Below are 15694 nucleotides of genomic sequence, written 5' to 3' on the forward strand. Positions count from 1 at the left end.
TTGTTCTTTGGTTGAAACTCCGAAGTAAAAAAAAGATCATAGCAAACATTCCATCAGAAATTGCGATCTTATAACCTTCTCTTGTAAAACGGTGAAAAAAATACATACAATATTCTTTTTAATATTTATTCCAAATAAATTTTCGACTCCTGAAATTTTCAATTCATATTACCTATTTTTGTAGCCCGAAAATGTATTTCAAGTGAGGAACGAAACTCATTTAGTATATACCCGATGACATGTTATATTAATGCAAACGCTTTGTTAGTCATTTATCAGTTGTGATTTATTGATGCAACAATATTTTTAAGACATTCGCCCGAAATCTTCAAAAAAAAAATCACTTTTAATTATCATTTTTATCTCTAACATAAATTATCTTGTCCCAAATCGCCAAAGCGAAAGTATTTTCTTCAATTTTCTTTTAAATTCCGTGACACTTAATTGAAAAACAAAATTTTGCAACAAGATAAAATTAAAAGCTTTCACAAATAGATACATCCTCACATTAACCGCTAATTATTATTATTTGCATTTCTACCCCCATAACCAATCCCATTTTATTGATCTTAAAATATTTGTAAAACGTCGATGCTATATATGTTCAGAACTGATGGACGCTACCATGCCGGCAGCTGGCAATAAAGCCTTACAGCAATTTGTGGTTGATATAAATACTAGCTCATTGAAAAACAAAAAAAGCGCAGTCAAATAAATGATATGAAGAGGACGTGACGCTACGGCGCGGGGCCGACAACCGACGCGTCGGCCAGTGGCGGCAAAGCGACCATCCCATAGCGATCGATTGATATTTTTAGAACTCATTAAACGTGTGTTAAGTCGAAAAAAATACAATCATTAGCTTTACTGATCTCACCACAATATCATCAACGTATTTAACTTTATTGTCGAGCAAACATCCGATGGCATTGTCCTGGAAAATCAAAATATAACCTACAAAAAACGAGACGCAATCAAAGGAAGGCACAAACAGAGCCCAGTCGAATGAAGGTTTGCAGAATGTTAAATGGAAACCAGATACCAGAGATCAAGGGCGCCCCATTGTATTTTGTGGGACAAAAATGTTTGATTATAAGGTCTGCCGATTGGTCTTGCACATAATGTTTGTAGGTTACCGTGTTTTGTTAAAAAAATTGTCAGTTGAATTATTCTTAAAAATTAAAAAATTAACAACAATAGTTTTGCATATTATGAAGATATAGTTTGATTTCAATTCCTATTTTTGTTGAAGAGTTTTTAAGTCGACAAAAAACAATTTTTACCAATTTTACTACAGTTTTTGTAGATTTTATTTTTTTATGAAAAAACTGACTATTGGATTTTTATAAGAAATTTACTGAATTTTCTGTGATATAAAATTTGTGTGAATCCAATGTTTTTAAGATTTGAAAAGATATTTGTGTTCAAAGGAAACTTTTACCAAGTTTCAATTTTGTTTTTCTTGTGTATTTTTATTTTGGAAAAAAACTGTCAATTCGATTGTTTGAATTGAATGTTGAAAACAATATTTTTTATAAGATAAAATTAATTCGAATCCAATGTTTCAATTTTTTGAGAAGATATTTACGTTGAAATTCAACTGTAATGATTTTGTAGGTTTTTAATTTTTTTTGAAGAAAACTGTCAATTCGATTTTTCTTAAAGTTTAACGCAATGTTGAAAATAATATTTCCTATAAGATAAAATTAGTTTGAAGCCAATAGCCCAAATTTTTTAAAAGATATTTGAGTCGAAAATCAATTTTTACCAACTTTTTTTTAATGAGATTTTTAGGTTTTTATTTTTTGTAAACAATATTTACATTCGATTTTTTTCAAAATTTTAGTGAATATTGAAAACTATATTTTTTATAATTTTTGAACAAAATTTGAGCGTAATTTCGCTACGTTTTTTTCGTCGCCCAAAGTTCAAGAACCAGGAGAAATATCGACATCAAATACATTTTGTTAAACAGATAATATCGCAGAAAGATCCAGAAAGGGCTCTCAAAAAAATTGCCAGGGGTTTTTTTTTACTATAGCAACTTAAAAAAAGGTGAACATTTTGGTTAACCCTAAATATCTCATGAACCAAAAATGCAAGAGGCTTGAATTTTATATAATATATGGTAACGTGATACCAAACCAGTATATTTTTTGAAATAAATCCAATTAACGTTTTTTTTTTTTGAAATAAAAAAACTGAAACAAAATTTTTTCACTCGAAAATTTTACTAACATTAAATGATTTTATCTCCAAAACAATTTTGTGCTACAAAAAACGTTGTTTTTAACATCTGGTTAAACTTTGACAAAAATCGAATTGACAGTTTTTTTATAAAAAATAAAACCCTAAAAAAACATTACTCAAAGTTGGTCAAAATTCAATTTCGACTCAAATATCAATTCAAAAACTTAAGAAAATGGCTTTCAACGTAATTTATCTTATACGTAGTATTGTTTTTAACTTTCTGAAACATTTTGAGAAAAACCGAATTGATAGTTTTATTACAAAAAATAAAAATCTAACAAAGAAAATTAATAAAAGTTGATAAAATTTGATTTCCGACTCAAATATCTTCTCAAAACTCTGATATGTTGGCTTGAAATCACTTTTATCTTTTAAAAAATATTGTTATCAATATTAGTTTAAATTTTGAGAAAAATCGAATGGACAGTTTTTTTTTACAAAAAATAAAAACCTAAAAAAATGTGTAAAAGTTGGTAAAAATTGATTTTCGATTCAAATATCTTTTCAAAAATTAAAGATATTGTCTTATAATACTTTTATCATTCAAAAAATATTGTTGTTAAGATTCAGTAAAATTCTTTAAAAAAATCGAATTGAAAAAAATAAGAACCTAAAAAAAAATTAACAAAAGTTGGTAAAAATTGATTTTCGACTCAAATATCTTCTCAAAACTTTGACATATTGGCTTTAAATTACTTTCGTCTTCTAAAAATATTGTTGTCAACATTCTTTAAAATTTTAAACAAAATTAAATTGACAATTTTTTTTATAAAAAATAAAAACTTGAAAAAAAATTTAACAAAAGTTAGTAAAAATTAATTTCCGACTCAAATATCTTTTCAAAACTTTCAGATATTGACTTCTTATTATTTTAAGCTTTAAAAGAATATTATTGTCAATATTCAGTAAAATTTTGAGAAGAATCGAATTGACAGTTTTTTTACAAAAAATAAAAACCTAAAAAAATATATAAAAGTTGGTAAAAATTGATTTTCGATTCAAATATCTTTTCAAAAATTGTAGATATTATGTTTAAACTACTATTATCTTTCAAAAAATATTGTTGTTAAGATTTAGTAAAATTCTTAAAAAATCGAATTGACAGTTTTTTATAAAAAATAAAAATTAAAAAAAACATTACTTAAAGTTGGTAAAAATTGATTTTTGACTCAAATATCTTCTCAAAACTTTGACATCTTGGCTTTAAATTACTTTTATCTTTTAAAGAAAATTGTTGTCAACATTCTTTTAAATTTTGATATTCGGTTGTTTTTTTTATAAAAATCCAACAGTCAAATTGATTTCATTCATCCAATTTTTAAAATTTCAAGAAATGCTACTAAATTTTGTAAACATTTTCAAGGTTATGGGATGTTTTCCAGAAATATAGTTGTTTGTTATAACGTCACAATATATAATTTAAAATTTAATTCAAGTCTCTAGCGTAGTTGGTTCGTGAGATATTTAGGGTAAACCAAAATGTTCACTTTTTTTTAAATTGCTATGGTATAATAACCATTCACTCAAATTTTTTGAGAGGTCCTCCTGCATCTTTGCTTTGCTTTATTATCTGTATATCTGTATAACAAAGTTATTTGAAGTCGATACTGGTTTTTTAGCTATGGACCACAAAACAAAACTTTGCGAACGTACTGACGTACACAAGCACGCACAGAAATCTTTCTAAAAATCTTTTTATTTCGACTCTAGGGACCTTGAAACGTTGAGAAATGTCAAAATGTTCAATTCGACAAATCGGACCGATGAAAATAACTTCCTATGGGAAGTTAACAAAGTCTTACCCAAATATCTCGGATACTCAAGATTTTTTGGAAATGAGTTTTGGGAATTCATTATGGCTGATATAATACTTGAGTTAAGAGAATTTGAAACCTTTGGTCAAACTGTTGATAGGTTCAGAATTGATGTTGTCGTCAAAATGGAAGTTTGGAGTAGTGTTTATGAAAAAAATTTTAATAGCAGTTTAATTTTGAATATCTCTCTATTTACCTCATATTTTGAGATTTTTAATAATAATTCGCCGCAATATGCGAATCAGTTCTGGAATATTTCATGAAAAGTGTATTTTGATGTGATCCTAACTGTCACTGTCATCCTTCCTCTTGAGGAACGAAGTAAACATTAATTGATTTCTTTTAAGAAAATATTTTTTTAAATAATAATGAAACCTCATATTGAAAAATTCTGTATAAACCTCAAATACTTCAAAGCCCTTTTTCACGAATTTTGAACAAAACCTCCACTCCTACAAACGTCTAAGAACCTAGCGTTTGTCTGTTTTCTTTATTAAAAAAACTCATAAGAAAAGAAAAACATTCGTTTTCAATCTTTAATATTCCACATTCCATGAACTTGTTCAGACTTCATATAGGCGCTTTTAAAAGCCAGTGCGGCTATGCTCACGAAAATAAGTCGCTTGCTATACAAAAACGCAGCTGTTATCCGCCTGCCCCATCACAACTCACAAATGCATCTAAAAGTATCTTTTGAATTTTAAAATAAATTCGAAAAGGATGTCTGTTTTTCATAGGCATCCATTTCACGTGAGTTAAAGCGAAACAGATAAGTTTCTCAATCGGTATACATCATCGCGGTCGTTTTCTTTTCTGTCCGCCCAATGCCAGACTGAAGAATCGAGCGCCACCGGACAGTTGTTGGAATGACACTACAATAGACTTTGTGTGTTCTTGAGATTTCCAGTTGAAGTGTAACCGTGTTTCGCCGTGTGAGAACTTTTAACCAAAAAATTGTATTTAAAGTGTTTTCTTGAAAAAAAATTTAAAAAAAAGAACTTTCAAAACCCTAGTGTTTCTATTGCATTTTATCAATTAAGTGAATTTAAAAAAAAGATCTTCAATTTTTTATCATCATGCAAGACGTTACAGTAAGTGAAAATTCTTCTAAAAATATACGCAAATTCCTAGAAATCCCTTCACAAAATTCCCTTAAATTCAAAAAACCAAAGACATACTTTACCTAATTACAAGAAGACACCCAAAAGTGTGGCAAAAAGCCAAATAGGTCGGTGAACAACAAATTAGTCCAACTTGGCAGTGAGGCGTAGAAGTTGTGGTCGTGCGTGGTGGCGGCAAATTTAATCGTACTACGAAAATGATTAAACCAAAAATTCCGATCTTTTTATCATCAAAAATACATCAAAATTGAATTTAAGATTTGCCGAAAATCAATCTTCACTATTTATTGAATTATAGGTTAAAGGAAAAATAAGAAAACAGAAACAGAACACACAAAACAAAAACAATGTTGAAGCTTAATAAGAAATTCTTGAAGCCAGCAGGTGAAGTGCCAGTTGCAGCATCTTTTCCCATTTCCCATTTGAATATGTCGTAGATATAATATCTTTTGGGTTGATTTTATTATATTTTCTATTCTAATTCTATTTTTGTGTTTGAATAGACTTCTTTTTTTTGTTGTTATTAAAAATCTGAATAACATTTCAAAAGGGCTCTTTAGAACAACAAAATAAATAAGCCGGAAACTCAAAATAAGACAAATGTATTCTGTTAGTTAAAGTTATGCAAGTTTTTCCTCCATTTTTTAGATTTACTTTCTATGTGGGGAATGATTTAGGCAGTGGGTGGGTGGAAAAGGTAGGAAAGGACACAGAAATGATTGCATACATTTGAAGGAAAAAAATAAAATGGAAAAAGGGGACGAGATTATGTCAATTATGTGTCCTTATATTAATAATTTACAAAAGAATAATCCATCAAAAGGATTGAATGATTTAAATTTCTTATATTTTTTTGTAAAAACGAAAAGACAAGGAATTTCGATATTGTTTTTGTTTCTTAGGGTTTCTATTTTCAATATTAAGAGATTATGTCTTTTTCATAGAAAATTCACCCCCGGGATGTAGAGGCTACCCTTATATCTAAAATATAAGTCAAAGTCTTTAAAAAAGTGAGCACAAAATTTAAATAAAAAATAAAAAAGTATTGTAAAATGTTTATTATGACATCAACAGAAAATATTGTTTAAAAGAAACCATTCAAAAATGTAATTTGTTTATGATTGATACAACATTAATGAAATGTTGTTATTAATCGATTTACGAAGAACAAAATATAGAAAATAACAAAACATCCCAGATGAGTAATTTTAAAAGTTTTAAAAATGCTTTTGGAATATCTAACTGGCTAATGAAAAAGCATTTGTTAAATTATTTATATTTTCTTTGTTCTTTAGATTTCATATTTCGAAAATTGGTAAACTGGGAAATATCAATCTTTCATTCATCATTTAGCGCTTATATTTTTCGTTTTTAAAATAAATATTGCTGAGGCCTTAGACATTAAGAAAATGTAAACAAAATATTTGTATCTACAAAACATTCATTAAAATAAGAAATACTTACATATGTAAATGTAATAATCAAATGTATCATCAAATTTATGTACTACTATAAATAGGGATTTTTGATTTTGTATACGATTTTTGGTGATTTTTATCAAAGAAGACAAACCAACAAACATCTCCGTTTAGAAATACTTTGAAAACTTACTTTGTTATCTTGGTTGTGTCATAGAATGTCCTGAAAAAAAAATAACAATTGGTTACAAACGGGCCAGTACAAGTTATGTATGTAAATTGCAGTTATGTTTCTCTAATGACAAAAAGTGACACCAATCTTCCCACTGATTTGCGTATCAATGCCAAAACATTCCAATGGCAAATTTCTGTCAGAAACAAATGTACGGTGTATTTCTATCAAGAAATCTCTTTACCTGATAGAAGTTTTCAATGATCGCTATAATAGACTTGTCAAAAAGAAAACAGTTGTTATAACTGGCCCTTTACTTCCAATATTGTTTTCCAAGAAAAAGAAAACTGACAATTGATTACCACATATTACATATAACTTCTCCATTTCGCATTACGTTCGGTTAAATTTCTTTCTGTTTCGTTAGGCGCCAATTGTAAACGGCGATTTTTTAAGAGCTTGAGAACTTTTAAAAAAAAAAAAAACGCATAAAATTTGCAAAATCTCATCGATTCTTTATTTGAAACGTTAGATTGGTCCATGACATTTACTATTTGAAGATAATTTCATTTAAATGTTGACCGCGGCTGCGTCTTAGGTGGTCCATTCGGAAAGTCCAATTTTGGGTAACTTTTCCGAGCATTTCGGCCGGAATAGCCCGAATTTCTTCGGAAATGTTGTCTTCCAAAGCTGGAATAGTTGCTGGCTTATTTGTGTAGACGTAGCCCCACAAAAAATAGTCTAAAGGCGTCAAATCGCATGATCTTGGTGGCCAACTTACCGAAGTTTTCCCTCAAAATGGCCATAGAATCGCGAGCTGTGTGGCATGTAGCGTCATCTTGTTGAAACCACATGTCAACCAAGTTCAGTTCTTCCATTTTTGGCAACAAAAAGTTTGTTAGCATTGAACGATAGCGATCGCCATTCACCGTAACGTTGCGTCCAACAGCATCTTTGAAAAAATACGGTCCAATGATTCCACCAGCGTACAAACCACACCAAACAATGCATTTTCCGGGATGCATGGGCAGTTCTTGAACGGCTTCTGGTTGCTCTTCACTCCAAATGCGGCAATTTCGCTTATTTGCAGCCATTCAACCCGAAATGAACCTCATCGCTGAACAAAATTTGTCGATAAAAAAGCGGATTTTCTGTCAACTTTTCTAGGGCCCATTCACTGAAAATTCGACGTTGTGGCAGATCGTTTGGTTTCAGTTCTTGCACGAGCTGTATTTTATACGGTTTTACACCAAGATCTTTGCGTAAAATCTTCCATGTGGTCGAATAACACAAACCCAATTGCTGCGAACGGCGACGAATCGACATTTCACGGTCTTCAGCAACACTCTCAGAAACAGACGCAATATTCTCTTCTGTACGCACTGTACGCATTCGTGTGGTTTGTTTAATGTCCAATAAAGTAAACTGAGTGCGAAACTTGGTCACAATCGCATTAATTGTTTGCTCACTTGGTCGATTATGTAGACCATAAATCGGACGTAAAGCGCGAAACACATTTCGAACCGAACACTGATTTTGGTAATAAAATTCAATGATTTGCAAGCGTTGTTCGTTAGTAAGTCTATTCATGATGAAATGTCAAAGCATACTGAGCATCTTTCTCTTTGACACCATGTCTGAAATCCCGCGTGATCTGTCAAATACTAATGCATGAAAATCCTAACCTCAAAAAAATCACCCTTTAGTTATCATTGATTTTTTATCATTGCAAACAAACAACATCATTGAATTTTTTGACAGATCCTGATTGAAATCCATAGACATTTTTTTACTGACAGAATTCTGTTGTTGGAATTATTTGAAATTGGAATAGAAATAAGTGGAACGATTCGTTTCACTTTTTGAAACGGTAAATAGAAAAATGCATTTTTATAGAAAATTAAATGCGCAATTTAACTTTTTTTTCTCAAAATAAATTCTTTGTGTGATTTCTGATTGATAAGTTTATAATTTTCATTGCTAATCAAAAGAAAACACTGTCAAATACCGATTCGAATTTTTTTCCGGATCGATTTTAATGACAGCTGGCCGCTTAAGGATAAAATCATACTTATTCTGGATGTCCAAAATAACTCAGATTTCTTGTAATGGATAATAGATTATAATTAATTGTGAGGAAACATTTGAAAACTATTTTTAAAAAATTAAGTTACAGCCTTAATATTGACCTAAAAATCGAAAAAGTACAAAAGTGAACATTTTTAATGGGTTCGATTTATCAAATTGAAAATTTTGACATTTCTTGACGTTTCAAGGTTCCTAGAGTCGAAATAAAAGATTTTTAGAAAGATGTCTGTGCGTGCGTGACGTTTGCTACGTTTTTTCGTTGTCCATAGCTCAAGAACCAGAAGAGATATCGATTTCAAATAAATTTTGTTATACAGATAATAAGGCAGAAAGATGCAGAAAGAGCTCTCAAGAAAATTGAGTTTGTGGTTTTTTAATACAGTAGTTTGAAAAACCGGTGAACATTTTGGTTAACCCTAAATATATCAAAAACGCTGAAAACTTGAATTAAATTTTATATAATATATTGTAACGTGATATCTATAAGAAGTATATTTTTTGAAAAAAAAAATCCATTTAACGGTTTTTTTTTTATAAATCAAAAAAACTAAAAAAAAAATGTGTCACCTCTAAAATTTTACGACTTAAATATGATTTCATCTCCAAAACAATTTTGTGCAACGAAGAATAGTGTTTTTGACATCTGATAAAATTTTGAGGAAAATCGAATTGACAGTTTCTTTTTATTAAAAATAAAAATCTAAAAAAAACATTACTCAAAGTTGGTAAAAATTGAATATCGATTTAAATATCTTTTCAAGATCATGAAATTTAGGTTTCAAACTTATTTAATCTTATAATAAATATTGTTTTCAACATCCTGAAAAATGTTGAGAAAAATCGAATTGACAGTTTTTCTTACAAAAAAATAAAAACCGAACAAAATTAATAAAGGTTGGTAAAAATTGATTTTCGACTCAAATATCTTTTTAAAACTTTGAGATATTGGCTTTAATTTACTTTTATCTTTCAAAAAATATTGTTGTCAACAATCAGTAATATTTTGAAAAAAATCGAATTGACAGTTTTTTTTACAAAATATTAAAAACCGAAAAAAATTTACAAAAGTTGGTAAAGAATGATTTTCGACTCAAATATCTTTTAAAAACTTTGAGGTAATAGTTTTTTACTAATTTTTTCTTATAACAAATATTGTTTTTAATATTAGGACAAATTTTAAGCAAAATCGAATTGACAGTTTTTTTTACAAAAAATAAAAACCTAAAAAATAATGTATACAAGCTGGTAAAATTGATTTTCGACTCAAATATCTCTTCAAAATTTTTAAATATTGGCTAAAAACGAATTTTATCTTATAAGAAATATTGTTTTCAATATTCGGTAAAATTTTGAAAAAAATCGAATTGATAGTTTTTTTCAATAAACATACAATTCTTAGAAAAAATGGTACTAAAACTTGGTAAAAATTTACTTTCGACTCAAATAGCTTTTCAAAAATAATAACTTATTTTATTTCACAGAAAATATTGTTTACGATATTCAGTAATTTTTATATAAAAATCCAACAGTCCGTTTTTTCATAAAAAATAAAATCTACAAAAAATAGTACGCAAATTTAGTAAAAATTGATACGAGTACATATAGACAAACTTTTAAGCAAGACAAATCGATAGACGGAATATGAAGTTATCAGTGTGGGTCGCGTCCCAGCCTCTTTTTAAACTTATTTTTTGATTCTTTCCTGAATGGAGAACTTACAAAAATGTTGCAGAAAGATAAAATTTTGGTTAAGAAACAAGTTGAATGTTCATTTTTACAAACCATTAACGCTAACGAAAAAATAATATGTTTACTCTTGCAATTTTGTAAAATCTGGCTTTTGCAGTTAAGGTTAAGAACTGAAATTTCCAACGAAGGACCATATTCCAATGATATTCGGAAATGGTACGATTAATTCATGAACCAAATTCACGGTGTTTGTTTACCACTAGCTCACTGGTAAAAAAATCGTAAGATTCTTTAATACGTTTACAAAACTTTGACAGGCAGCTGCCATTTTCTAGTGTTTCAAGTGTCGCGATGTCATTTGATCGTGTTTTTAATATTTTAGAAGAGTATCAAACAAAGTGGTACGAGATGTTTCGAATGCAAAATAACATAAGAAGTGCGAGAAACAAATGCCACAAATGTCAGAAAAAGCGTACTTAAAAAGTTCTGAAAAAGAAGATATGTTTACTTTTTAAAGTTATTTTTCAAGCATTTTTAGACATTGAAACTTGAATCTTCATTTTTCTAGCATTTTTAGACATTTTCCATTTCATTGTTTGAAGTTTTTGTGTTGCGAAAACTTAAAACACATAATTGAAGAATTTTGCGTAAGCTTTCCATATTTAACAAAGATATATTTATTTATATAAGTTTACTACGTTGAATAAATCAGTCTCCTTCATGAATATCATCTCCCTCCACTCTTCATCCCTCTGGGCCAAAAGCTCACAATTGAAGCGAACACAAAATCATCTTCTAGACAGGCATTTAAGTAAAGATTTAGGGACTATTCACATGAGAGCAACCAATTGTAGTGTGGTTGCTACGAACTGTCAAAATCTATTCGCGTTCCACATGCCATCCACACTGCAACGAATAAATTGTTCGCGCTCAACATAACCTCAACATTATACCACTCTTGTTTTGTTTTTTGTGTGAAAGATCATGGTTGAGGAAAATATGGAGAAAACGGTAATTCAATTCGTCTCTGTCTGCGAATAGAAATAAAGCTCATGTTGAAGAAAAGTCAAAATATGCGAACATCCACAGTTCGCAGTTCGTAGCTCATGTGCAAGATGCTTTACAGATGAACAACAAAGACTAGAATAACATTTTTAGGTTAAGACGCAAGTGAACATTTTATTCGTTGAAGTGTGGATCGTATGTGGAACGTAAATAGGGTTTGACAGTTAGTTACAATCAGATTGCAATTCGCGACGAACAATGAGTTCTTAAATTTATATTCTTTATACATTTAATCATTCATTCGCCGTCAGTCGTTAGTCACTTTCATGTGAATAGTCCTTTAGTGATGCTTCGTTAGACTAATAACGAAATGACCCAAAAAATTAAAAGTTTAATCAGGCCACCAAACTTAATTGAACCAAAAAAAAGGAATACGAAGCTATCTAAATAACCGTTATTCCATTTCGGATTATGTTCCTTGCAAGAACATCGACTGCAACTGTGAAAACTGCACCTGGTAGTCAGCGTGTGAACCTTCAATTGGAGACATAATTTTTTAGATTTGAAGTTTAATGTATTCCACAGATAAAGATAAAAGTAAAAAGTGACTCCAAAAACAATAATTCAATATAATGGTTATAAAAAAAAACCATGTATTTATTTCTTAATCAAGGGGATATACAGGGAAAGAAATAATTCAACATGAACGCTACAAAAATAGAGTGACAGGCACAGCAAACGACGCCATATTTCTTGCCACTCTTTTGACATTTCTCTTCACTAAGTTTTGCAATTTCATGATAAGCTGATAAGTCGATCAGCGAATTGATTAATCAGACGCTGATAAGCAGGATTATTAATTCAAAACTGGGCGATTTTACTGCACAAAGGGGTGTCAGCAGATGTACGCCACAAGGTGGTGTTCTATCTCCTCTTCTCTGGAACTTATTAATAAATTAATTACTAATAACTCTAGAAAGAGAGGGATACAGAGTGTTTGCTTATGCGGACGATGTCGCTATTGCAGTAACGGGTAAACATCCCAATATACTAAAAGAACTCTTACAAAACGCTTTAAATAAGATCACCAGATGGGCAAATCGGTGTGGACTAGGCGTTAACCCACAAAAAGCCGACCTTGTCCTCTTCACAAGGAAATACAAAGTCCCGATCATTGACGCTCCCCTCATAAACGGTGTGCGACTTAAATTCTCTGAACAAGCAAAATACCTGGGTCTCATTTTGGATAAGAAATAAGGTTGGAAACCTTATATTCCTGTAAAAAAGCCATTGGTAATAAATGGGGCCAATAGCCCCGCATTACACTCTGCCTATATATCTAGGTCATAAGGCCGATCCTTACTTATGGAGGAGCGCTGGACGGCGCTAAATATAGCGACAAATCACGATAAACTTAGCAAAGTCCAACAAATGGGAGGAGCACTTCGCTCTACCCCCTCCGCCTCACTTGATGTTCTGTTCCATCTAATACGGCTGGACATTTTGAGCAAGCAAATGCCTGCTAATACAGCCATGCGGCTTCAAGCCTCCTCTCTGTGGATCATTAATGGAATTGGCCTATAAACAGTTATATTGACTTCACCATTCCCCATCCTAAGTTAATAACTATAGCTTCAAAACGACTATACCTCCCAGGTCTTCTTGGAAGAATACGTCATTTTTGAACGATGATCCTATAAACTTTAATATAGACGGATCAAAAACGGAGTATGGGGTTGGTGGAGGCATATACTCAGGTAGACTTAACTTAAGTCCCTCCTTTCTCGAATAGCCAAGCTGCGTTTAAAGTCCCTAGACTCTGTCTCCACTAACTCACTAACAGCCCTAAATTTTCATAGAGAAAACTACTACTACTACTCTCTGAGTAGATTGCACATTAGCTGCTTAATAGGAAAGCATGCAATTCCACTTGGAGCCCCTGCAATTGATTTTTGTAGGGCGAGGAGGAGGCAATCTCTCATCTTCTGTGCACATGCCCTGCCTTATCACAAAGACGTAGAATCCAACTTGGAGACTTCTACTTCAACGATACCAGCGATCTAAAAAATTCTGACATTATTTGTCCCCTGCGCTTCATTCGGAGCTCCAACTGGTTCGACGAGTTAAGCTGATCAACTGATCCATGTGGTATCAAAACGGACCATAAGTGTGTTGGACTTTCCAACCAACAGCCACTTTAACCTAACCTAATCTACGTCCAACTTATGGTCGTCAAAATCGTCCTAGCAGACAAACAATGGAGCGTCTAGTCGATAAACTTGAATCCACAGGCTTATTACATAATGTTTCCATGCCAGAGAGACAAAGAAGTGCCCGTAGTGTCGAAGATATTGTTGCCGCTGGGGCTTCAGTTGCAAAAAGCCCAAATTTGTCTCACACACGTGGTTCTCAAGCGTTGAGCATCTCTGTGACATCGTTATAGCGAATTTTGCCAAAAGATCTTGGCGTACATTTTTACAAGGTTAAATTGAAGCAAGAACTGAAATGAGCTTTGCATTTTTATCGAAAAACCTTCTTCAGCGATGAGGCTCATTTCTGGCTGAATGGATTCGTCAATAAACAAAATATGCGGTATTGGTCAGGCAACAATCCACACGTACTCCATGAGTCAGCATTGCATCCCGTGAAAAGCACGGTTTGGTGTGGTTTATGGGCCGGCAGCGGCTTTATTGGGCGTACCTCTTCCGTGAAGATCAAGACCAATTGGATTATATGGACTTGGAGGACATGTGGTTCCAACAGGATGGCACCACAAGCCACACAGCGAATGTCGCAATCAATTTATTGAAAACCAAGTTTAAAGACCGTGATACCTCACGAAATGGTTAAGTTGCTTGACCGCCACGTTCGTGAATGTTGACTCCGTTAGTTGTGGAGTCACGTTAAGTCTATGGTCTATGCCAATAAGCTTGCGATGGTTGATGAACTTCGCTCGAATATCGAACGTGAAATTTCAGCAGTATCGGCCGATTTATTCTTGAAAACCGTCGAAAATTGATTTCAGCGTCTAGACTTCTGCAAGCGTGCCCGTGGTAGCTAGCAAAAAAATATGTACTATACATAATGGAATTATACGGCCTTTCACAGGAATAAGGAATTGCATTGATGTCCAAAACCTTCTCCGCCTCTAATTATCGGCCAATTGCTTCTTCCCGAGGTCATGGAAACACCGATTAATTATCAGCGCAAGAAATATGTCGAAGACCGAATGCTTCTTTTTGATCGGCAGTATGGCTTTGATGGCAATAGGTCCACCGGTGATTTGATGGTTTATATAACCAAAAGTGGAACAAAGCTTTTCATCTTAAAAATAAGTAGGATAAGACAAATAGAAACAACAATATTGTAAATGAACAGTTTGTAAAATAGCAGCGGTGTATCCCCGATAACTTCACAAGTTGAATTTGAAATGAAATTAAACTACAAAGAAAAACCATAATAAATTAAAATGTACGTCTGCGTAAAACTTGTCATCACCACAGGATTTTCCATCAATATATTATGTTAATAAAATGGTAGCCGCATATTAAAAACAAAAATGAATACATCGCAACAACAAGGACGACTGACCGGACTGACCATTATATGTATGCACCTTTGCGGCATCCAATATTTAAATTGGTAATTGTTAAAATCAACAAACACGGGCCAACCGCGGCGGGCGCGCTGACTGTATTTATATATGCGTCGATAATTAAACAACTAATTATGCAATAAATTGCAATTGGGGCACGTTTTTTAAGGCCCATACTTACGTATACATATATTTATGGATGTTAATTTTAAACACACATACATATATATTATTTATTTAAATCTACATACATATGTACATATGCATGCCTATGAATTAAGGCTTAAGTTCAAACTAAGGGTCAATATTAGCTTAAGCCCTAACCAAACTAGTTAACAAAGTTTTATTTTATATTTACTAAACGAATTCCCTCTCGATTACGCCTAATTGCTCTCGACGAGGTGTTTTACCCTTACACACAGTTGGTTTAGGGTTGATTGTTGGCTTGATTCCGGTTAAAATCAACCCTAAATAGGGGTAACAAGTAGGTGAGAAATATTGTGGGTATATGTCTTTGTCTAGTTATACATAAATAAAGTAGG

At 31.8% G+C, this 15694-nt stretch overlaps 1 protein-coding gene across 2 annotated transcripts in view; it reads left to right on the forward strand.

Annotated features, from left to right (window-relative positions):
- Positions 1-15694, forward strand: part of LOC129938575 (D-beta-hydroxybutyrate dehydrogenase, mitochondrial) — a 123507-nt gene that overhangs the window by 2551 nt on the left and 105262 nt on the right. The window contains exon 1 of one of the 2 annotated variants that reach the window (XM_056046215.1): positions 4886-5155. The exons of the other annotated variant lie outside the window; for it this stretch is intronic. Coding sequence (XP_055902190.1) covers positions 5141-5155 — 15 coding nt within the window. The 5' untranslated portion in view covers positions 4886-5140. Of the gene's footprint in view, positions 1-4885; positions 5156-15694 lie in introns of those variants that run through there. 2 annotated transcript variants of the gene reach the window in all.

The sequence above is a fragment of the Eupeodes corollae genome, chromosome 1 (assembly GCF_945859685.1).
Source record: "Eupeodes corollae chromosome 1, idEupCoro1.1, whole genome shotgun sequence".
In the NCBI taxonomy this organism is placed as follows: domain Eukaryota; kingdom Metazoa; phylum Arthropoda; class Insecta; order Diptera; family Syrphidae; genus Eupeodes; species Eupeodes corollae.